This window comes from Apiospora marii (assembly GCF_038362585.1).
Source record: "Apiospora marii strain CBS 49790 chromosome Unknown utg000006l_segment0_segment0, whole genome shotgun sequence".
In the NCBI taxonomy this organism is placed as follows: domain Eukaryota; kingdom Fungi; phylum Ascomycota; class Sordariomycetes; order Amphisphaeriales; family Apiosporaceae; genus Apiospora; species Apiospora marii.
Window position 1 is genome coordinate 1,050,521 of NW_027117378.1, and position 22,668 is coordinate 1,073,188.

General features: G+C 54.0%; 5 protein-coding genes across 5 annotated transcripts; 2 read left to right on the forward strand and 3 right to left on the reverse strand.

Moving 5' to 3' along the window:
• Positions 1-155: 155 nt before the first annotated feature.
• Positions 156-3,099, reverse strand: PG985_010073 (transcriptional regulatory protein; the record flags this gene model as incomplete). The annotated part of the gene is made up of 3 exons (XM_066829841.1): positions 156-2,528; positions 2,589-2,613; positions 2,912-3,099. 3 exons carry the CDS (start codon positions 3,097-3,099, stop codon positions 156-158), a joined length of 2,586 nt encoding a protein of 861 aa, XP_066682231.1.
• Positions 3,100-5,021: 1,922 nt separating this feature from the next.
• PG985_010074 (mandelate racemase/muconate lactonizing enzyme domain-containing protein) lies at positions 5,022-6,488 on the forward strand (the record flags this gene model as incomplete). Its single annotated transcript, XM_066829842.1, has 4 exons — positions 5,022-5,094; positions 5,148-5,181; positions 5,250-5,398; positions 5,467-6,488. 4 exons carry the CDS (start codon positions 5,022-5,024, stop codon positions 6,486-6,488), a joined length of 1,278 nt encoding a protein of 425 aa, XP_066682232.1.
• A 996-nt stretch (positions 6,489-7,484) lies between these two features.
• On the forward strand, positions 7,485-8,323 carry PG985_010075 (short chain dehydrogenase; the record flags this gene model as incomplete). Its single annotated transcript, XM_066829843.1, has 2 exons — positions 7,485-7,567; positions 7,654-8,323. 2 exons carry the CDS (start codon positions 7,485-7,487, stop codon positions 8,321-8,323), a joined length of 753 nt encoding a protein of 250 aa, XP_066682233.1.
• Positions 8,324-9,970: 1,647 nt separating this feature from the next.
• On the reverse strand, positions 9,971-11,404 carry PG985_010076 (HAD-superfamily subfamily IIA hydrolase; the record flags this gene model as incomplete). Its single annotated transcript, XM_066829844.1, has 2 exons — positions 9,971-11,006; positions 11,058-11,404. The coding sequence occupies 2 exons, from the start codon at positions 11,402-11,404 to the stop codon at positions 9,971-9,973; spliced, it is 1,383 nt and encodes a 460-aa protein (XP_066682234.1).
• Positions 11,405-18,186: 6,782 nt separating this feature from the next.
• On the reverse strand, positions 18,187-19,978 carry PG985_010077 (glycine hydroxymethyltransferase; the record flags this gene model as incomplete). Its single annotated transcript, XM_066829845.1, has 3 exons — positions 18,187-19,325; positions 19,384-19,521; positions 19,582-19,978. The coding sequence occupies 3 exons, from the start codon at positions 19,976-19,978 to the stop codon at positions 18,187-18,189; spliced, it is 1,674 nt and encodes a 557-aa protein (XP_066682235.1).
• Positions 19,979-22,668: the final 2,690 nt, after the last annotated feature.

The following is a 22,668-nucleotide window of genomic DNA, read 5'->3' on the forward strand; positions in this document are numbered from 1 at the left end:
CGTGACGTAGTAGGCATCATGTACGAGACTTGTATCGCGGAAAACCGTCAGTATTATGGCAGAAGTTTGCATGAGTGTATTTGTATATGCCCTTGGGCTCCATCATATGTTCTTCCGCTGCGCTGTGATATCCTTGCTATATCCCCTCCCGTATGCTACGATTGCCGAAATAGCCAGTCGCTATTCGCATCGACCATGTAATTGGTGATATTGAACTCGTTCGCCAACCCTCCTCCAGTATTAGAGTTATTAGCCGCATTCAGCTCCGCATGGCCGGGCGGCACCTCATTCTTCATCTCCGTCCCGCCATTAATACCATTCCCCCCATTCTGGTGGCCCGCCGGCGTTGCCTCGCTGCTAAACGGCAGGCGCGGCACATTGAAGAAGTCGAAGACGTCGAGGTACTCAAGCTCGTTCGGCGCCGGCGTGCGAGCCGGCGTCACGCTGGGCAACCGACTGGGCGCCCCATTACCACCACCACCACCGCCTCCCCCGCCGCCAGCCGAGAGATGCCGCGGCTGGCGGCTGATGAGGATATCCAAGTCGAACGCCGTCCGCCGCATGTCGGCCAGGATCTTGACCGAGGAGGGCGTGATGCGCTCCCCCGTCGTGCCGAGCGCGCGCTCGCTGTCGGCGTGCTCGTCGAGGACGCGCTGGAGGAGCTCGCAGTAGCGGGCGGCGACGGGCCAGTGGCGGCCCATGTCGCGGAGGGTGTCGACGAGGAACGCGATCTGGGGCGCCAGCTTGTGCTCGACGGTGGAGCCGTGGACGAGGAGGAGGCGGGCGGCGACCCAGAGGGTGAAGGCGAAGGGGGGACCGAGCTTGTTCAGCAGGCCGCTCTGGACGACGAACTCGCCCAGGGCGGCGATGTTCTCGACGGCGCCGTGGCAGTGCTGGCTGGCGGTCAGGGAGGGGGTGAAGATGGGGGACCGCGTCGTCGGGTAGGCCGCCGAGGAGTGCAGGCGGATGACGGCGGTGTGGTAGGTGGCGTGGAGCATGACCCAGGTGCAGCTCAGGGCCTTGTTGCAGTTGGGCTGGTAGAGCTTGGCCATGTTGCCGAAGTCGCCCGGGAGGCCGAACTTCCACGAGGTGAGGAGGTTGTCGAGCTGCTTGTACCGCATCTGCCACTGCTCGACGTCGCTCAAGGCGCTGATGTCGACGGGCTGCTTGAGGAACTTGTGGATCTTGGACAAGATTCCGAGGATCTCGATGTAGTACGAAAATGCCCCTAGGTTCTCTGGCCGATTTGTATCATGGTCCGGTAGGTCGGACGGGTAGTCCTGCGTCTGGAACCATCGCGTGTCGACTTTTTGGTTCTTTATCCAAAGATCATCACGGCAAGGGAGAGTCCTATCGATTTCCTTATCATCCAAGGCGAACTCGAAGGCCGTCGCGATAGTCGCATAGCGATCCAATAGGTAGATCATCCAAAACAGTCTCCGCCGCGACTCGTCCTCCACAAAATCCCGGGGCTCCGGTAGTAGCATGGCTCGGAGTGTGTAAATAGACGAAAAGCTGGGGGAAACCGAGAACGAGTTGCTCTCCACGGCTAGTCCAAGTTGTACGACGGATCGCGTGATGAGAGCCATGATATTCCACCCGGGAGGTCCGTTACCACTGCCGCACAAGTCGAGAGCAAGAATCACCAGAGCTTGGAGGACCTTAACAGAAGAGTTTTCCAGACCGTAGAGCAGGACTCGGTTCTTTGATACATCGTGATAGTGTTGCCTCCTCTCGTCGGTCAACCGAGCGTCCGTAGAGTATCTCAGGGTCGTCGCGACAATAGCATGGAGCAAGATTCTATCCGTCTCGTCTAGTGCCGATGGCCCGAATAAAGCGTCAAGCGTTGTTTTTCGATGCAGGATTGGACACCAGGTGTTGATATGTTTGAAGTATAGATCTGCCAGGGCATACAGTAAGTCGTAAGGAGGCAAGTCCTGATCTGACGAGAGATGCGTCTGGCTCTGTGCGACGCTCAACCCAGGCGATTGGAGAGAATGGCTGCTGCTGTAGTAATCCTGTGTCGATGAGCTGACAGGCAAACTACCTGGCACCTGATTAGTGGGCGATATGCCGGATAGGTGCATCGCGGGCTGGAAGCCGTCATGCACCGAATGCATTGACGGCGTTTGCGGCGGCATCCCGAAGTCGACGCTCTGTGTGACGGCGGGGTATGTCGAGGGCTTTTGGAGAAACAAGGCCGTTTCCGCCTGGGGTGTACGCAGCGGTTCGTTCTGCCGGAACACGGGCGCTGGATCCCTAGGGGCGCCATGGTCACTCGGGCCGCTTGCGTTACTATTCCGGACACTGGGTGCGCTCGGCGGCGCGGGGTGGTGCGGATTGTGGATATACGAGTTCTGCAAGATCTCCGAATGCGACCGTAGTATCTCCTCCAGCTTGTCCAGACGCTGTTCCAGCTCCCTGCCGTAGCCTGCTCGCAAGCCTGGCTTCTTCCTTTCTCGATACTCGCAGTAAACTGAGTTGCGCTTGCACCAGCCGCAGGACGGCTGACCACGGTCACATTTCACCTATCCTAATGTTCAGTGACTTCGCCCATAAAGTAGCAGATAGAGCGCGGAAGGACTTACCTTTCGTTGCTTGCATAGCTCACACCTTGGCAACAAGTCCATGTTAGCACGTATTCCCTCATAGCCCAGAACCGACAGAATGCCGCCCAATCTGATGGCGCTGTTCTTGCGGAAGATAGATGGAAAAGGATACACAGAGTATATTAATCCAGTATGCAATACATAGCTAATGAGACAGTAGAGCTTTTGAATATGGAAACATCTGGCCTATGGCGCAACAAGGGGCCATCATGTCATGACTGGCGCTGTACTGGAAACTTTTCGGTCCAACCCAAGAGGCCAATGGCTGACCTCTGAACACAAGAAATTGAAAGTTGACGTACGAGACAGAGAGCGGCCGTTTGCGTTTACCAGCTCTAGCAGACTCGGCCTCATATTGATCATCATCAGCGTCTATGTCATCGCCGCTGTGAAGGCCGTTCCCGTCATCGCTGTCGGGCTCTGCTTTATCGCGGTGGTGCAGTGGCGGCGAGACAAGATGGTGTGGCTGGGTTCCGTTGTCGGCCGGCATGGCTTTTCTTTTGAGCGCGCAGGCGGGCGGGCGCTTTAGGAATAAGGTATAACAGGGTACATACACCCCTGGAGTATGGCCTGGCTGGCTCTAGTCGATGGACGGACTCAAAGATAGGGAGGCTCTCTTCTCGGTACAATGAAGCAGCGGCATGTCCTCAGCCCGATTCCGAGTGTCGTTCAGAGGAGCATCTAGGAGCCTCGAAAGCAACGGTAAGGGCCGATGTTCTGCGATAGCTCGGGGTAATGTTGAGCAGAAGTAATGAGTAGATGGAGCGGTTCTGGGCCCCGGGGAATTTTATTGTGGGCAAAATGGGGGAAAGGGAGGGGGCCAAGGAAGGATTGGAAGACAGCGGCACAGCGAGCGGGCAGCGGCTTGGTGCCCGTCTCGGGGGTCCATGTCTGTCTGGGGGAGGAGAGGTTCGTTCGTGTTAGTTAGTGTGCATGGGGGGCGGCGGATGTCACCCCAGAACGAAGGCCAGCCAGAAGCCCAGCCCATGGATCCTATGGATCTCATAGGCAGACTCTGAACCGACGGTAGTTGTCAGTTTCCGCGCATGCATTCATCATTGCTTCTTACATCAGTACGGACATGATGCATGTCAGACTTGCGAATTCCAATATGCAAAGGCAATCAATCAATTAATTGACTTGCACTTGGCGCGGAATGGTTGTGCGACCCGGACCCCGTTAAATCCCTTCGAGTTTGGTGGGGAAAGGGAGAGAGAGGCATTTCTCCAGACGTCAATTGGGGACTCGGGCGATGATGGGGTCACAACCACGATATCTTCTTCACATGTTGGTAGAGATATGTAGGTAGCGAATGATGGAAGCTGTGATTTCGCCCCAATTATAGGATGGACTGAGATCTCACATCACTCTCGGCATCCTTCCCGCAAGAATCAATTGGAAAAGAGCGAACAAGAAGTTGGAGTGGTACCCCAGTCTGCTAGCATAGCTCCCCCGCCCATTTTGACATGAAAATGCGGGGTGGGCAAAAGCAATATCCTTGTTTTCCTGGCATGTGCCACGAGCATTTCTACGTCTGCATCATGCAGAGAGGCACACGCAATGGCGATCGCATCTATACTCTCATGACATACAACTAAACATAGGGTTGAGAAGAGCGAGTACGGGTGTGTATCAGTATAGCAGACTCGCGTCTTTTGGCGGACAAAATTAGGCTCTCCATCACGCGATCCAGTACCGGAATGAGCACCACCTCTCAGAGCTGATCGCATCAACCCACCCCAGCTGCACGCATCTTCTCACCATGCTTGATTCCTCCTCTGAGCAACTCTACTTCATGAATCCAAGCCAGCGGGACTCATACGACAGCAGCAAGCAATAGGGTTCACTCCCATATCGTTCTTATTCGATGGAGGTCTATCTCATAACCCGGATGCTGCACTCGCAAGCACCGACTCCAGTCAAACATTCCTACTCTCTAACGGAACGCGAATAACTGGATTACCCCTATCTGCCTGTCGTAATTGGATGAAACTGTCACGACTTTCCAAGAAGACGCGCAGTAGATCACTTTCGCCCTTCCGAGGTGGGGACGCCATTGGCCCTAGCCGTGTAGTAGCCGTTGCCGGTAGTGGAAAGTCGGTCGGGTCATCTCGAACCGATCACGAGCCGCACTTCACCTCGGCCCTGCCCAAAGATGCTGTACTGCTTTCGGCCGCACGGGACTAGGGTGGCTGCGAACGAGTCACTACATTTCTCCTGCCTTGCGTTATCATGCTATGTAGCTTTCGGTGACTTTCAAGTAGTCGTCAGTCGACATACAATAACTTGGCATTCCCATCTTCGTGCTCATTCAAACTCACATGCAGTCATTCCTTCTTCGGGGTTCTTATTCAGTAGTCATCGACTATTTCAGGTATAAGATCGAGTCATCCTAACTAATTTACGTCCATCATGACCTCCTCGGTGAGGCAGTTTCCCACAATCAAGGCCATCCGGACCTTCATCATCGGAGGTGTTGGCTCAGGTAAGTCTTGTGTGCCTTGCCGTTTCTCATCATCAAAACTGACCTTGACATAGGCGGCGACTACCATAATGTCAAAGGAGGGCATTGGTGAGTATCTCTGTACCTCTGCGTGAAATCAATGCCACTAGTCTCTTTCTCATGATCTACCCCTTTAGGTTGATCGACACCGATATCTCTACGCCATGCTCAATCTGGGACCAGTACAAGAAGTCCCGCACAAGCTGGGGCATCAATGTTCTGGGCTCGTTCCTGGTAGAGATCGAAACCACTGATGGCACTGTAGGGTTTGCCACAGGGTTTGGTGGTAAGTGATACGCTTCCCTGAGCCCGGGTTCGCACAGGACCTAAATACTCACCGGTTCAAACTCCTAGGCCCGCCGGGATGTTGGCTAGTTCACCAGCATTTCGAGCGATTCCTCATTGGCGCCGACCCCCGCAACACGAACCTCCTGTTTGAGCAGATGTACCGGGCCTCGATGTTCTACGGCCGCAAGGGCCTCCCCGTGGCGGTCATCTCCGTCATCGACCTGGCCCTCTGGGACCTGCTCGGCAAGCTGCGCAACGAGCCCGTCTACCGGCTCATCGGCGGGGCGGCGCGCGAGAAGATCGACTTCTACTGCACGGGCCCGGAGCCGACGGCGGCCAAGGACATGGGCTTCTGGGGCGCCAAGGTGCCGCTGCCCTACTGCCCGGCGGACGGGCACGAGGGCCTGCGCAAGAACATCGCCTTCCTGCGCAAGCACCGCGAGAGCGTGGGCCCGGACTTCCCCATCATGGTCGACTGCTACATGAGCCTCAACGTCTCGTACACCATCGAGATCGTCGAGGCCTGCAAGGACCTCGGCATCAACTGGTGGGAGGAGTGCCTGACGCCCGACGACACCGACGGCTTCGAGCAGATCAAGCGGGCGCACCCGACCGTCAAGTTCACGACGGGTGAGCACGAGTACTCGCGCTACGGCTTCCGCAAGCTCATCGAGAACCGGAACCTCGACATCATCCAGCCCGACGTCATGTGGCTCGGCGGCATGACCGAGCTGCTCAAGGTGGCCGCGCACGCCGCCGCCTACGACATCCCCGTGGTGCCTCACGCCAGCGGTCCCTATAGCTACCATTTCGTCATATCGCAACCCAACACGCCGTTCCAGGAGTACCTGGCCAACTCCCCCGACGGCAAGAGCGTTCTCCCAGTCTTTGGTGATCTCTTCATGGACGAGCCGATCCCGACAAAAGGCTTTTTGACGTCGGCGGACCTGGACAAGCCTGGGTTTGGCCTGACGATCAACCCGGCTGCGAGGTCTAAGCTGATCTCGTCTACTTACCTTTTGAACCCACCTCCCATGAAAGCTCTGCAACCTGCCGAGACGACCGAGGCCGACGCCGCATCTTCCTAGTACGGGGATTCGACGACGGGCTTAGAGTTGAGTTTAAAGGATGGTGTGTATCACATTGCAAGGACCGAAGTCTGGGATGGGGCCTACGACCAGATGAGGACGATTATGTATAATGAGGTTGGCATCTACAATTTGAGCGATACGTTGCCAATTAGCTAGCTTTCAAGTTTGCACATGAAAACCAAATTAATGATTCTCGATATACCAATGCACGCATACTTCTTATTTGAAGCAGTATTGCCGTTAATCCTGTCACCCGTATAAAATATGACTATGGCTCTGCTTTGACGCTTCCCATTGAATCATTGCATCTCGTACTACATGTCAATGTTCGTGTTGTTATTTTCACGGTGAGCTTTATTTACTTCCAACCCATCCCATCCCCAACCTGCCCCCACTAACTTTCGTCATAGCACCAGCTCATTGAAGACCCCTCCACTCGGTTTCCACTGACCCGAAACGCGGGGCAAGCACGAAGCTTGGAAGCTGGCAGCGACTCAAGACGTTGAGCTCTGGACGACCGACGAGGTATTTGATATGATACCAGGCCAAGAAGGGCTCATTCTGGTGCAGGTTTTACCCAATCTGGTTTTATCGGGTCCCGGGCATCACCACCAACCAGCTCAGTGAGAGATAGGCATATGCAAAGCCGTGATTTAGCGTCTGAAGTCGTTTCGGCCTGCATTATCGTGACCCCCGGTCATACTCGCTGGCCGCTAGCGACCCGGGTCTAGCAATCCGCACCTACCTCAACTTATACAGGCGAACGGAGCAGCTTCTGCAACATTTCACCATCACTCATTCACTTACCCGCTCTCTACCTCCGCGTCCTTCTTATTATTGATCGAACCCGATAGCGTTCGTGTATCAGCCTCCTTTAGTAGCTCTGCATATCCGACTCTTTTTCGGACTTCATTTTACAAGCCAAGAAAAGGAAGAGGAAAACGAACGAGTAATCAAGCGAGAAGAAGACAGTACGAGACGAAACGAAGGAAAATGCCCGCCACAAACCTCCTCGCCGGCAAGACGGCCATCATCACGGGCGGCACTACCGGCATCGGCCGCGCCATCGCGCTCGAGTACCTGCGCCAGGGCTGCAACGTCGTCGTCAACCACCTGGACCTGCCGCGGGACGCGACGCATCTGGACTCGCTGCTGTCGGAAGCCGCCGCCCTAAAGACCGTCGTGCCCCTGCGGCGCCAGGGGCCACGATCGGGGATCTGGACCACCTGCCCGGCGACGTGACGGATCCGGAGACGGGCCGTAAGCTGGTCGAGCACGCCGTCGCCAAGTTCGGCGGCCGCCTCGACATCTGCGTCTCCAACGCGGGCATCTGCACCTTCGCCGAGTTCCTCGACCTGGCCCCGGACCTCTTCACGCGCACGGTGCGGACCAACCTCGACGGCGCCTTCTACGTCGTGCAAGCCGCGGCGCGGCAGATGGCGGCCCAGCACGAGCGGGACCCCACCTCCCGGTCGAGCATCATCGGCGTCTCGAGCATCTCGGCCCTCGTTGGCGGGGGGCAACAGACGCACTACACCCCGACCAAGGCGGGCGTGCTGTCGCTGATGCAGAGCTGCGCCGTGGCCCTCGGCAAGCACGGCATCCGGTGCAACGCGCTGCTCCCCGGCACCATTCGGACCCAGCTCAACGACGCGGACCTCGCCGACGACGCCAAGCGCGAGTACATGGAGGGCCGCATTCCGCTCGGCCGCACGGGGGCGCCCGCGGACATGGCCGGGCCGGCCGTGTTTCTGGCGTGCGAGGAGCTGAGCGGCTATGTGACGGGGGCGCAGCTGTTGGTGGATGGGGGGTTGTTTGTCAATCTGCAGTGAGAAAAGAAAGAGAAGGGAAAGATAGAAAGGAAGCGAGCGAGAGGGAGAGCAGCCTGATGCGTGACGGGCTTGGGGGAAGAGCTGTCTGCCTGTCTGCGTGCCAGCCCTGCGGGTCGGTTGGGCGGTTGGTCCAGCGATCAGGTCAGGTCATTTTACATCATGTCTTATAGCGGAGTAGGCGGGATTGATGGACTCCATTCTCTCTGATCACGATCGCATTATATGTACCCAAGTGTACACATCACACACCTACCTTACACCCTGGGTCCCAACCTGAGCCGGCCGGACGGCTGACGGGTGGGTGTGTGGGCGGCTTATGTCGTTTCGACGCCGGTTCGTCTTGGCAAAGCCGAAGTGGCACCGGAAGGAACCCCAACCCCCAGGCATCATCGGCGCAGGCATTATGCGGAGGAGGGGAGAAGAAGAAGGAGGAGGGAGCTTGGGATAGAGGGGTATGCAGTTAGGTGTTGGTCCCAAATTACAACTGTACGTATCTATCTTGGTATTGTTTGACCTTGATCGGCCTAGTGGAGTCCGGTTTTTCGTGGGGAATGGCGTGAGGTTCATTCGCCAGGAGAAGATGCCAAACCGACAGGCACACACACACACCGTCGACGTTTCTGCGGAATTCCCCATACCAAGTACATTGCCTGTCCACCATATCCTTACCATGGACGCGGTAAACGCGGAGGAGGAGTACATATGGGTGGAGGTACGGTGCATAGCCCCATCTTGTGGGTACGGGGTAACGGGGTAAAACGGACGAGGTTGTTGACTCTCGTAGTGAATAAATAGCTTTCTCTCGCAGATATTGCCTTGCCTATCATCTCTTTGTTGCGGGGGGGTAGTGGCAGTCACCGGCCTGGGCGACGGACAGTCCACTACTCATGCAGGGCGATGCAGGAAAAGCAAGTTTCTCCGGGGCTTACGGAAAATGTGGTCCCTCCTACACACACTTACTTTATATCAGACCGTCGTTTAGATTACCGTACCGGGCACAACCGGCAAAGTCGGCGCCTGGGCAGGATCCGTGGCCTGGTACCTAGACCCGGTAGCAGATGTACGAAACTTGGTCAATGAGGCCTCCATGCTTGCAAGCGAGAAAGCTCGAGTCAATAACCCAAGAGTCCGTCTGGCAAGATGCGACACTTGTAAGTCGAAGGCCTCTACCGTGGTGATGTTTGATCAAGATACTATTGTATAACCCATTCAGCACTGAAGAAACGGGCGAGGAATCACCAAGACACATCAATCACAGTATACATGTCAAGCAAGATTTGATGATTTTTTTACTTTTTTCATTTCGCTGCTATCTCGCTAACTCCATCAACTTCCCATATCCAGCGCTTCTCGTAACAACATAATTGTAGGACGGGATCGCTTCACGCGCCCTAACAGGTGAAGACATGGAAATTGAAACGCCGCCCAATGATGAGAAAATCGTGGCAACAGGTTTGCCCCAAGTTACGCCAGTAATGAAAACCAAAAAGCCCGTTCTTCTGTTCTAGCCGCAGACGGTCTATGAAACAAGGTGGTGAAGCAGATTGATGGTGAGATTTAGTAAAAATAAGTATAAGGAAAACACAAATGTTGGTATCATAGAAACGGTAAATCGTAAAATCGTAGTGGTCGCAGAATAGAAATTGTTCATGCGACCCATGAAAGGGCGCGCTCCTCAGACGGGCTCAGGACGGCGCATTCGGTGCTGTCCAACAACCAATTGGGCAGGTCGGTCAGGTGAGGCTTTTTCATGGTGGTGGCGTACTGTTCGCTGTTGGACAGCTGCTTCCTCTCGCGGCGCTCCATCTCGCGCTTGAGACCAAAGTTGACGGCGTCAAGGACGTTGGGGACAGTGGTGCGGGGCTTGTAGGACGGCTCGGTGCCATCTTGGTAGATACCAGTCTTGACGAGGATGCTGTACCAGTCGTTCTCAGCCTTGGTGTTGTATTGGTTGGTGCCACGGATGTCACTCTCGGGTGTGTCGCCGACGAAGTAAACAGTCTCAGGGGGCGAGTCCAGGTTGTGCTCGTTCTTGCGCCACTTCTTCAGCAGACGGGTAGCAAACTCGAAGGTACCAATCTGGGGCTTGCCAAAGGCCTGCGTGTTAAGGGTCTTGCCCTTGGTGACCTCCTTGAAGGTGTACTCGACAATGCCGCGGAGAGCACCCATGCCAAGGCGAGGGTCGTCGTGAGCGGCCGACCAGAGGACATCGTTGTGGGAGAAGAAGATGGGTGGGCCCTCTTCGAAGGTTTCCGACATGGTGCCAAGGCGGCCACCCTTGGACATGGCGACATCGAGGATGATTTGGAGGTCGCCAGCCCAGTCACGAGAGTCAGCGAAGACGAAGACAGCCTCAATGACGGTGTTCTTAAAATCGCGCTGACGGGAGTTGGCAAGCTCTTCCTCGGTAAGCTTGCGGAAGGGAGTAGTAGCACTGTTGTGCTTGATGATGTCTCCAGGGGTAACAACATCGGTGAAGCCGTACGACTCGGCAACCTGTCGGCACTTCTCACCCTCACCACCGACAACCAGTACGGTCTTGTACTTGGTCGACATCTCGGACATGGGTGTGTGTCCGCAGATGAACTGGGAGGTGGAAATGTCGATCTCCATCTGGCGGGACAGGTCGGCGCATCTTTCAGCTTCCGACTTGCCGCCTCCGTTGGTCAAGAAGATGTACGGACTGTTGGTACTGGGTTAGTTTCGATAGCTTGAAACCGGACGAGACGCTTACATCTTGATTCCGTATTCGTTCTTGCCGTTCAGCACCTTCATGGCTTCGATGGCCTCCGGGATAGCACGGCCACCTCGGATGAGGACACCGTCGATGTCGAAGGCGAAGGCAAAGCTGTCTGCGACGAGATCGCCAGTCTCGTTGGGTGAGACGGGCTCGGAGGGGGGAGTAGATGGGGTTGCGCTGTGAGTTGGGCTCAGAGTCGGAGCAGAGTCGGAGAAGCTGCTGTCAGAGTGCTCTCGGAGCAAGTTCTTGGGCATATCGCCGCGCGCATTCTCCAGCTCGTTGACAAAGCTGCCACGGTGAAACGTGGGCTTGTAGTGAGGGTCTTGGGGTGCTTGAGACATGATGATGGCTTGAGTTTTGGGTAATGAACGAACTCGACACGCAGGTAAATCAAAGGGTTAAAGTGGTTGGTGACTGGTATAGACTCTAGGCTGTTCGCATTCACGACGGTGTAGTCGAGATATGTCTGGAGGATGATATGCAGGATGAACTGGGGAATGATAATAATGATCCATTTGAAGGTCCGGGGAGACTCCAATATATAACTATCGAGGAGTACCTTGGGAGTTGGAAAGAGTGGGAAAGGGTGGATAGGATTGGAAACGGTGGATACACAAACACATGTACCTAGGTATTCTTTCTAATCGGCAACGTGCAGTGAGATCAGAGAAGAGGACAATCGAAGACAGTAAACATGCAAACCTCCGTTGCCAGCGTGGAACCGCAGTGGAGTCGCCTTGTGTAAGAGTGCATGTATCTGGACCAAAGAAGGACGGCATGTACACCCACCCCGGTATGAATCATATCAGGGCCGTTAGGCTTCATTCGTTGAAGGCCGGATTCGCCATGTGAACGTCGAGTGTACTTCGGACGTACGGTAGGTTCAGGGCGAGCAGGGCCAGCCTCGCAGCATCCAGCGATATTCGTCCAGGCAAGAGGCGCACGGCAGGCAGGTCGACTGCTTGTCCATCGAGGTATCTGGGATTGATTGTCAAGTTGCCGCTGATATTGAGTGACTGTAGCGTAGCATGCAAGGCTCCCCTTAGCTCGTCGCTAATCTATGGGTCAATCACTGCTAGTTCCGACATGTATTCGTCGGGTACGGCTCGAGAGTGGCTTGCTAGAGAATGACTCGGCCACATGTAAGATGACACCATAGCCCGACTGGGCAGGAGGCATAGAGTGTGAGTGGCCCAGCCGACAGACTTGGCACCAGTTTTCCATGAACCCCTGGGCCCTGCAGCGGTAATGTCATCAAGGGCCCTCTGGAGTCCAGACAGTGGTTCCCTCTCGCTCAATCTTGATACATATCAAAGTGGACGTCAAGAGCAGTTTCCATGGCGAAAATCGATTCGTAACTGCTTGCGAATTGACGCCCCCCTCCTATGACGCCTTTGACGATGAATCGACGATGATATGGCCTCCCGCAAGCAGGGTCGCCAAACGCCCGCCATTATGGGCAGATAAGGAACGGCTCTATGCCAAGCGGCAGTCGAAAATCAGAGAAAATTTTCAGTCCCTGGTGGCGCTAAGGGACCTTGAGGCTGTACCAAACCATGTATGGCGTGTTTGGTCAGACCAATGGAATATTGTTGTCTGGCCAGGGCAGTTCAAATGCCATGATCTTACTGCATGTACCTTAGCGTACTCTTGCCTGTGCTGATAATCGATCTCGGAAAGTATTGATTCCTGTCTGGACGCTGGCTGGCTGTCGAAACCGGCGGCGGAGCCATGGAAGAGATGCATGCCTGGTCGGAGAAAACAATGGGCCGTTGCATGAGAAGTGACGTCAAGCGTTCCTTAGCCAGAGCAGCTTGGTGGGGTTAGGCGTAGATTGGAGGTGGTGGGGTCGTGACGGCAGGCAGCACACACGAATCCCATATGGCGGGCGGGACCTCGAGACCTCCAGTGCAATCAAGACCCAAAAGTACAGCCCAATTCCCTGTAGCGACATATCCTTGTTGTTACATCTCACTAAAGTGCTCTGTAACCACTAAAACGCACTCCGCAAAGCCGGATGCGTTTACGGGGCGCGGGCTCTGGGGAGTTGCTGGCTGCCATGCTGGAGAGGCCGAGACCAAGAGAGGAGAGAGAGGAAGAATGTCTGGAGCAAGCGAGGGGTTACCCAGAATAACCCCTCACTGATGCCTGCCCCTCCCGATTGAACATCCCCAGTCCCCCCTGCAGCATATGTCGTTACAGGCAACCCGCCGTCACATCCAACGCCAGCCACAGCCTCCCATTTGGCACTGCAAAAGGCAGACCCTTCGGCAGCTGCTATTCCTGTATCATCTGTGCCGCCGGCGGGTAGCGGTTTGGTTTGGTTGCAGGATGTCGGCCAGTCGGTCGGTTGGTCCCGGTTCCTTACTTACCTCTTCTATTATCCGCGGCTGCGACGGCACAATCAAAGTCAAGGCGACGATTATCCTCTAATAAGAGTGATTTGACAAGACCGACCGACATAACCGACCTGGGATGTCAAGATTCGGTTATGTCAAGATGTAGAAAAACCGCAGCACGTGTTTGGAGGACTGGAGGGGGGCTTCAAGCATAATCCAATAATGGCAGTACACCGATTGTATCTATCTGTCGGTATTACTTGTCACTATCATTGTATGACTCGAGGTTGATGTCTTGTCATGTTGTCGACGTTCTGGAGCTGGCTTCCCGCTGTTAGACGGTACGAAGTCCCGTTGATGAGATTGGAGCTTACTGCTTACAGTAAACAGGTTGGTACTATGCGCTCTGTCTCACCGCAAGACTGCCACCATTGTAGATCGTTGGCGAATCCCTGATGAGTAAGAAAACCTTTCCAAGTCATTGAGCGCACCTTTATTATCAATGCGGCGTAGTGACAACGTCCATGGCTGCCGGAAGCTTTCCTGTCATTGGCCAGCTGGGGGAGAAGGGGGCTGAATTCGAGACCACCAGGGAAGTTGCTAGCGCAGTAGGTAGGACGAAGAGGATGCTGTGTCCCAAGGATGCTGCCGTCAGTAGCACTACTTTATCTTTATCTGATCGTCGTGCCAAATGTCAGTCGCACATCCCGCCGTCGCACACTGAACAGCGGAATGACAACCCTCTGATGTAGGCATGACTTGTTTGTGATACCAGCGGCTGCCAAAGGGGTGCGTAGCTGATCTGTGTAGCTGACCTAAGGCTGCACACTTGTCGTCCGAATAAAGTGAACGGGACATCCTTGATAAGGATCTCCTCGGGTCCTTGATAGGGTCAAGTCTCACGACTTTGTGGCGATGAGCTTCAAGTTGATACGGTGCAGGTCCGGCAGGCTCGTGCCTGTCACTCTCCCCTGTACCATTTTATTACTTACCTGGACGTCGAGCGTACTATTTCCGGCGGTTGCCTTTTCCAGCGGTCTCATGGACCCTGATACTTGCGAAATGCCCTATGTGTAATTATTCGCCGAATGGCTCTATTCATCCGATGCACGCGGTACCCGACAGAGGCGTCGATGATATGATTCAATGCGGCCTGTACATGCTCTCTGTACTTATTTCTGGACGTACATGTCGATACAGATTCCAATTTCCAGTGCTGAAGCGACAAGTGAGGGAGTCCAAAAATGTAAACAAATGCGAGCGTATTCCGCGGCACGACGACATGGGCCCTCGCAATGGAGGGTATCGACATACCACTACATATGAGGTTGCATGTGATAAGGGTCCCTTCAGCTGCCTGGTGACGATCTGATCACGGACGACGGGCAAGGGTGGCAGCGAAAGAACGGCCAGCAAATAGATGGGTTAGGCGACTTTTAGTGGGGGATGCTGCAAGCAATATTGCCTGTGAGACAAAGGGAGCACCATGCAGACAGGCTGACAGCGAAGATGCTACGTATCTGTTGCTTACCATGCGGCTTCATACGGTTGTGTACGGGTTCCTGTACATCGCCAGTCAGCGGCTTACACAACATCTCGGGCGCCGCACCACGCAACTAACCGTGAATCGCGGGCGCATTTAACCGTTTGATACGGCGTCCCTGTCTCAGCCGCGCGAAAACGCCACATGCCACGGACCGCCGTTGGCAAGAGCCTCCAACGGAGGATCAGACATGATCGACATTCAGATGGAGATATGCCGCTGTCATTACTATTGTTTTGATATCACACAACACACGAAACAGCTAGAGAGCCAGCTGTAATCACCCACCATTGTCCTATACGACTATTGCGTGCTGATACGAGGCAGATTGGCAGATAGCAGATCCCGTTCTGCCAGGACGGATTCGGAAGTCCTACCCATCCCCACATTCAGAGTACATTAGAAGAACTGGGTAACTGGAGAAAGGAGAATAAAATGTTGTGGGTATCTAACGTGTATGTACGGGGAATGGAACCGTAGGACAACCGATTATATACATACTCTCGATCTCACGCGTCCATCTCGATACGCGCTTGTATCCCCAGTACTGCCCCAGAAGCCAAAGGGTCCCACAGAACTGGAGCGAAACCACCACAGCAGTACAGGCAAAAACGATGGGCCGTGATGGCATCACTGGGCGTTTCGACTATTATATTTCCATTGTTCGAGGCGTATGGTTGAGTCGGGCCTTTTCCCACCGCTTGCTCCCGTGCCAAGCTGGCTCTGTCTATGAAGTACGTCTTTGATTAGGTATGCGTTTTCTCCCAACATCCATTTGTAAAGAAACCCGTATCGCGATCCCAATCCGGCACCGTTATGTTTGCTCCGGTTTCGACTTTCCCATGTGGGCGCCCGTCGAAAACCAAACCGGTTGGCGATATGACGTAGCTGGCGGGCTTCCCCGGAGCGTTGCGCGCGCGCCGCAGTCAATTAATCAATCAATCACCGCCTTTTCTTACTAACCGCGACGTGCCTTGGAAGAGAAATAAATCTTTTGCGGAGTTGGAATTTGCTATTCTATCATTTGTCTACACCACATTGTAATCGGATTATGGTTGCACCCCTTGGAAACGCCTCCAAGCCACATGGCCGATGGTGGTGGTGGGCGCCCGCCCACTGCTGATCAGTCACGGCGGTCGGCTCGGATCCGTCCCCTTTCTTTCGAGAACGAACGGTTGGGCGCATGGAAGTAGTTTCCAGGGCAAAGAGAGAGATCGCCGCGGATGACAAGTAAGGAGGCAGCTCACAGGTCAAAGGTGTGCGGACCAAGACACAAAACGGCGGCCAAGCGTTGGCTGGCCTAAAGAGGCAACGCGAGGCTATCAGCAGCAGCATGGCTCAAAAGAGGCAATGATCGCGTTTTCACAAGCCGAAAGAAACTGACCACGTATCTACTCCCATCTCTACTTTCTACGCCCGCACGAGTAAGTGTGCGTCGGACGTACCGCCGTGCAGCCTGTCAGAGTTCAGCAATCAACCTCATGCCTGAATGCCGCCGAGCAGAGTATGGACTTGGACAGGGCAAAGAAATGCACTCGCCCAGCTAACTGTTCATGGCTTCAATTGCATGCTGACATGGCATAACATGTCAGATATATTACAGGTTTCGGACCTTTTCAGCACCGTACTTCCCAATGTTCCTGACCCTCTCTATCACACGCATGCGATCCAAGTCACTGCTTGCGAAGTATGGCATCTTGAGAGCCGTTTCCATTGGTTTGATAACGGGGGTATACGGTGCAAGGCGGTATGGATGCGGCGCATGCTACCACGGTCTGACCTCATCCGGCATTCTGGCACTTTGTATGTATGGCTGAGGATTGCCCGGTGGCTGGCGCAATCACGTACATTACATATCAGTCAGTCGTCGCAAAGTTGCTGCAGCCGGCAGCCCAAACGACAAAAGGTGTGTTCATTTCCGGAATGCATGCGGGCATTTCCTGATCGCTTGGGTCGGGCGAAGAACTTGCCAGGATCTCTCTCTCTCTCTCTCTCAATCCAACATGCAGGTATCCCGAACTGGCTTGGGGTACTCGAACCGGCCGAGGATATTACGGTGCGGCAATTGTCATTCATCTGCAACGTATTGCTATCAGAATCAAAAGCCAGAAACGGCCGCGGCAGGGGCCTGGTTACCCCAAGCAAAGACATGGAAGGAGGAGCCTGGTTTGAAGATCCGGGCCGCAGTCCCTTGTTCCTGACACTCGCGGATCGCGCCCGAAATAGGATTTGAAATATATTCAGGACGGACCGACCGGCCTCATACCTCAAGGGCTAAGGACCAAAGACGTAGAGCGTAGGAATCAATTCCCTCAAAGGGACATAAACCTTCAAACATCTTCGAGGCTGAGGCATAAACTTTCTGTGGACACCGCTGTATTTGACATGCTTCCAAAACAGCAGGGAGATGGGCATGCGAGATTGAACTCTATGTGTCAGCGGCATACCCCGGATTCGATTGGGTTCCAGATTGTCGGGTGTTGACAGGAAAGTAAAAGCACGAGAAAACTGAAAGGGTTCAGTATGTGATGTAGTACACCGTGAGATACGGCCGGTCTTGGTTAACGGCCCAGGAAGACGGCCGGCCAGTCAGCACGAGGGATTCCTAGAAAGAATCGCAGCCAACGACTGTCGTGGAACATCGTGCGATCTGTGCGTCACCTCACATAAGACAGAGCCGCCCGGCCTCTTGGCTGCCTTACCGGCGGCGCACTCGTGCTGCTGTGTCACCATCGTAAATTGACTTGGTGATTGAGGCCACCCAACACCAATTGATGTATGGTTTGTATATACTCCATGCCGATGATGTGATTTCTCCGCCTCCGCCCCAAGCGACAGAAATACATCCTCGTTGCCCCCATCGTTCGGGGGCTAGGTGCGAGGAAGGCATGATGACATCGCTCAACAGCACGACGACGGTTACGGCAACTCTTAAAGCTCACAGGAGCCCAGGCATGTGCATGATGGGAGGGAGTAACGCCCAAAGCCAAACTCCGGTATCAATTATGTACGATACAAGTTCCTCCAAGGTAGACCATTCCTGCAACCATGTTGTCACATGTGTCATTGCAGTACGGATAACGAGTTGAGCTCGCATACGAAGGCCTCAGTGGTGTTGAACCCTCGTGTCCTATAGGATGTAGATTCAATTCTTCCAGTATCGCAATGACGAAGCCCCTATACGGATCCAAAACCAAAATCAAAACGCTGAGACTGCCACCACCTCACAGGATGTTGTCTCTTATGGAGACTCATCCCATGGCAAGGCATAGGTACCAACCCAGTCGGCGACCTCTGACCGCAGCTGGACAATCTCTGAGTCGTCCTCGCCAGTGCCTAAGAAGTCGAAGAAGGAGCGCAGCTTGTACTTCTCGCCCTTCTCTTCAGCAGCCTTTCGCGCAGCCTTGTCGACCCTCGACGCGATGGTGACTGCCCGGTCAACAATGTCGGCAACCCGCACAAAGTCGTCTTCGTTGAAGCCACGGGTCGTCATGGCGGGCGTGCCCATGCGAAGCCCACCAGGCATCAAGGCAGACTTGTCGCCTGGTACCGTGTTCTTGTTGCTCGCTACGCCGACGAGTTCCAAGACACGCTCCACTCGTGCGCCGTCGATCTGCTGGGGCTTCAGGTCCACTAGAACCAAATGGTTATCCGTGCCGCCGCTAACAATCTTGTAGCCAAGACCTCCATTGCTCTTAGACTCTCCCAGCCGGTTCGCAAGAGCCTGCGCATTCACAAGGACCTGCTCTTGGTAAGAGCGGAACTCCGGAGTTGTTGCTTGCTTGAGCGCAACAGCCAGAGCGGTAATAGTGTGGTTGTGAGGCCCTCCTTGGTGACCAGGGAAGACGGACGAGTTGATAGGTCCCTCCAAGTCGTACATAACCTCCTGCTTCTTCTTGTTGACCTTGCGCACACCCTTGCGGTAGAATATCATGGCCCCGCGGGGCCCCCGCAAGCTCTTGTGGCTAGTCGTTGTGACGATATCCGCAAAGGTAAACGGGCTTGGAACCACCTTGGCGGCCACCATTCCCGAGATGTGAGCCATATCAGCCAGAAGATAGGCATCGACCTTCTCACAAGTGTCCTTCATCTTCTTGTAGTCGATAAACCTGCTATAGGCACTGGCGCCAGCAACAATGATCTTGGGGCGGTAGAGTTGAGCCATCTCGTCCAGCTTCTGGTAATCTATGAGGCCGGTCTCCTCGTCCAGCCTATAGGGCAGTGTCTCGAAATACTTAGAAATGGCGGAAATTTTCTTGGTAGGTGTTTGGTAGCCATGAGAGAGATGGCCACCGTGGGGCAGATCCAGACCCATCAATCGGTCATGGGTGTTCATGAGGGCCGAGTAAACGTAGAGGTTGGCCGGTGCTCCGGACAGAGCTATTCCACATGTCAGTCCGCCGCTGGATACAGCCCCGGGATCGATTGGGCCACTCACATTGCACATTGACTCCCCATTCCTTCTCGTCCAACCCGAACGCCTCTAGCGCACGCTGTTGGCATAATCTTTCTGCTTGGTCGATGAACTCGTTGCCGCCGTAGTATCTTGCGCCAGGGTATCCCTCGGAATATTTGTCTGCATGTCGCATCAGCTAAACCGTTCAATTGATCAAGCTCTTCGATTGCGCCATCTTACTTTGCATAGGGCTGCCGAGCGCATCGAGGACGGCCTGGGATGTGAAGTTCTCGGAGGGGATCAGGTTGACGAAGTGCTTCTGGCGCTTCTTCTCCTTCTCAATGATATCGAAGACCGCGGGGTCGGCTTTCTGCAGGTGGGCCGCAAGTAACTTGATAGCAGCGTCAGTATCTTGTCTTCCAACCATAGCATGATCTCCAGAGTTATCGCTCGATGCAGTAGTAGTAGCGGAAATGTGTCGTACACTTTGCTGCCCGTCCAGCGACACCGACGACTGCGCCCGGCGAGCAGCGCTCGGAGTACGAGCGGTTGCTGCTGCGACAGTCCTGGTCGCCGCTGTCCATCTGGGCAGTGTGCGGAGGGCACATCGAGTGCCTCGGAAAGATGGGAGAGACATTGCTACCTGCGAATCACAAACCAACGAGGGGCTCTGGAGTCAGCTATAGTTCGTCGTTCGACCGAGATTAAGATGGCATGACAAGAAAACAGGAGGGGCGAGCAATTGCTTTATCTTACAAGGGCCATGAATCAATCACCATGCCATGCTGCGGCTTATCAGGGCTCTTCGCAGAAAAGTAGATCCACGGGCTAATCGTGGCAGCGACGTCGGCCGTGTTAGAAGCTCATGAACGAGCTATAATGGAGTCACCGATTACGCTTGCCTCGGGCATGGTGCTTATTAGTGCAGCTTTTGGTGGAGGAGGAGCTTCAGCATTGGCCGCCTTGCCGATAATCAACCCATCGGCTAAGCGGGGGAAATGAGGAGCTCAATCAAGCTCAGGTCCAGCACCCACTACCAGCGACAGTCACGTGCTGATTAGATTACCCAGCTGCACACGTAAAATGCGATCGTGGGACGGGCCAATTTGACGGTTTCTTCCTTTCCTTCCTTACAACTAAAATTGGAAGTGACGAGTCCGTAAACAACCAAGCAGCTGTCCTTCCGCTTCGTGCGGGAGTTTAGCTGACATGTCCCGGCGGCACTCACCACCCTAGGGGCAATTTGAAACCATCTGATCCAATCTATGTTGTTCCAATTTCTTGGCTGCCAGCTTGAGCTGCGGCACTCTTTCTCAATCTTCACGCTCCCCCACGAAACACGAGGCGACCTTTTGGACAAGTGTCCACTGGAGGTCTGCCATCTGGTCATACGCTTAGATTAATAGATAGTATTCGATGCGTCCAGCTTGCTGGTTCCTTGGCAGGTTATGGCTTTGGCTTCCATAGCTGTCTCCCAACGATGTTTGAGTCGAGGCGAGACGAGACTTTTGTTCACGTTGAAGTAACTCAACTGTATTCTGTTGTCGACCTGGCCAGGCAAATACACTGGCAAGGTGATGTTGACGTTGATGAACCGCATTCAATGGCGTGCCTTCGTTGTCGTCCAAGTACGTGGGTGGCCTTGCTAGGTGGAGGTGCACCTGCGGTACCTATTGACATCAGTCCAAGATATCGACGCCATAATGCTTATGTGTTCATGCCCTCCTCCTTGTACAACATTGCCTCAACCTCTTGATCATCTACTTGGATATTCGGGTTGCGACAAGTTGTGACATGGTTGACTGTGCTTTCTTTGTGCCTCGAGTTCTCCAGCTCCTTTGCTGTTGATGTAGTATACTGTTGGTGTAGTATCCGCCCTCTTCAGGTCCTGCTCCTAGAATGCCCCATTGACTAAGGCATTGGCGTTGGCATTCCTCACATAGGACCAGCCATTACACATTCTTAGGAGAAGGTTCCTTGAACAGCATATTTTCATTGTGAGCTCTACGAGAGCCGCGGAACCTACCGGCCGCAGCATTCTCCTGATATTCGCAAGAATTAACGTCCAGCTGCATGTTGTGTGCGTGTACGTATGCTGCAGACGAGAGCACATGGAACGGCTTGGGCCCCTTTAAAATTGATATCAGCTAGTTCTAGTAATTTTTAACATTGCAAACTGCCTCCTAATGTAACGGTGGTCCTGGATCCAGCTCTGGCAGGTTTTTGGGAAAGCAAACCAAGAGCAATGATGGGCTAGGTGTCTCTGTTAATATCTCAAGTTCGCCATACTCAACCTACTCTTCCCTCTGGACAACGCCATAAAACGCAGATAAAAGCGGTGCCTTGTCGATGATGATGCTCAGGTTTGGAAGGCACAACCGTTCGTGATACTCGTCAGGGGGGGCAGGCGATTCAACCTGACGTAAGCTCTCAAGATATGTACATAAATCTGAAGTTTGAACTGAATACCTCTGTCAATGGATTGGCTATGGGCCATACATATAGGCATTCCACACCTCCAAGTCAGGTGCTCAGAGTTTGCCTCAATCTAACGGCGAGGAGGTTCCAACATTTATATCATCGTGTATCATCTAGGGGAGTGGATCTCACCTCCTTTTTAATCAACAGAGATCTGAATAGGCCCTCATTGCCCAGCACATCCAGACAAGGCTTTCTCCAACGCCGTCAGCATGATGATTAGGGCATCTAACAAAGTATCGCAGCTTCCAGGCATGTCACGAAAATTCCGGTTTGTTTTTCAGGAACGTCCTTTCAAGAAGGTTAATAGCGCCTGGTTCGATTGACCTACATGGCCTACAGATTAATGGGCTTGCTCATGACCGTGGGTGCATATAGTCTTCTCAAAGGGAGGAGTCAGCATCGCGATACCGAAAGATGCACCTACTTGAAGTGTTAGAGCATCTTGCATACAGGTATTCTGTACGTTGTGGTGCAAAGGTGTGCACATGTAAAAAGGCTGCCACCGACTAACGGTGGATGATTGTGACAAAAACCAAAAATAAAGGGCAAAAGATAAGCATCGTTCCCGCACCAGGATTCGAACCCGGGCCTTTGGAGTATTCATATAATGCGATGAAAATCCAATATCCTAACCACTGGACGATACGGGACTTGGAATGTGATCATATGTGAGGATGGGAACTTATGCCATTGTTCTGATTTATTAGGTAGGTGAGGTGCTTCTAGGTAAGGCATCAGTGGGGGACTGGGTAGGTACTGTAGAATTACCTTGAGTCATCTGCAAACAGCCCAATGGCACGTTTGGTTGGGTGGTGCCTTCCCTTCCAGTGCCTACTACCGTCAGGA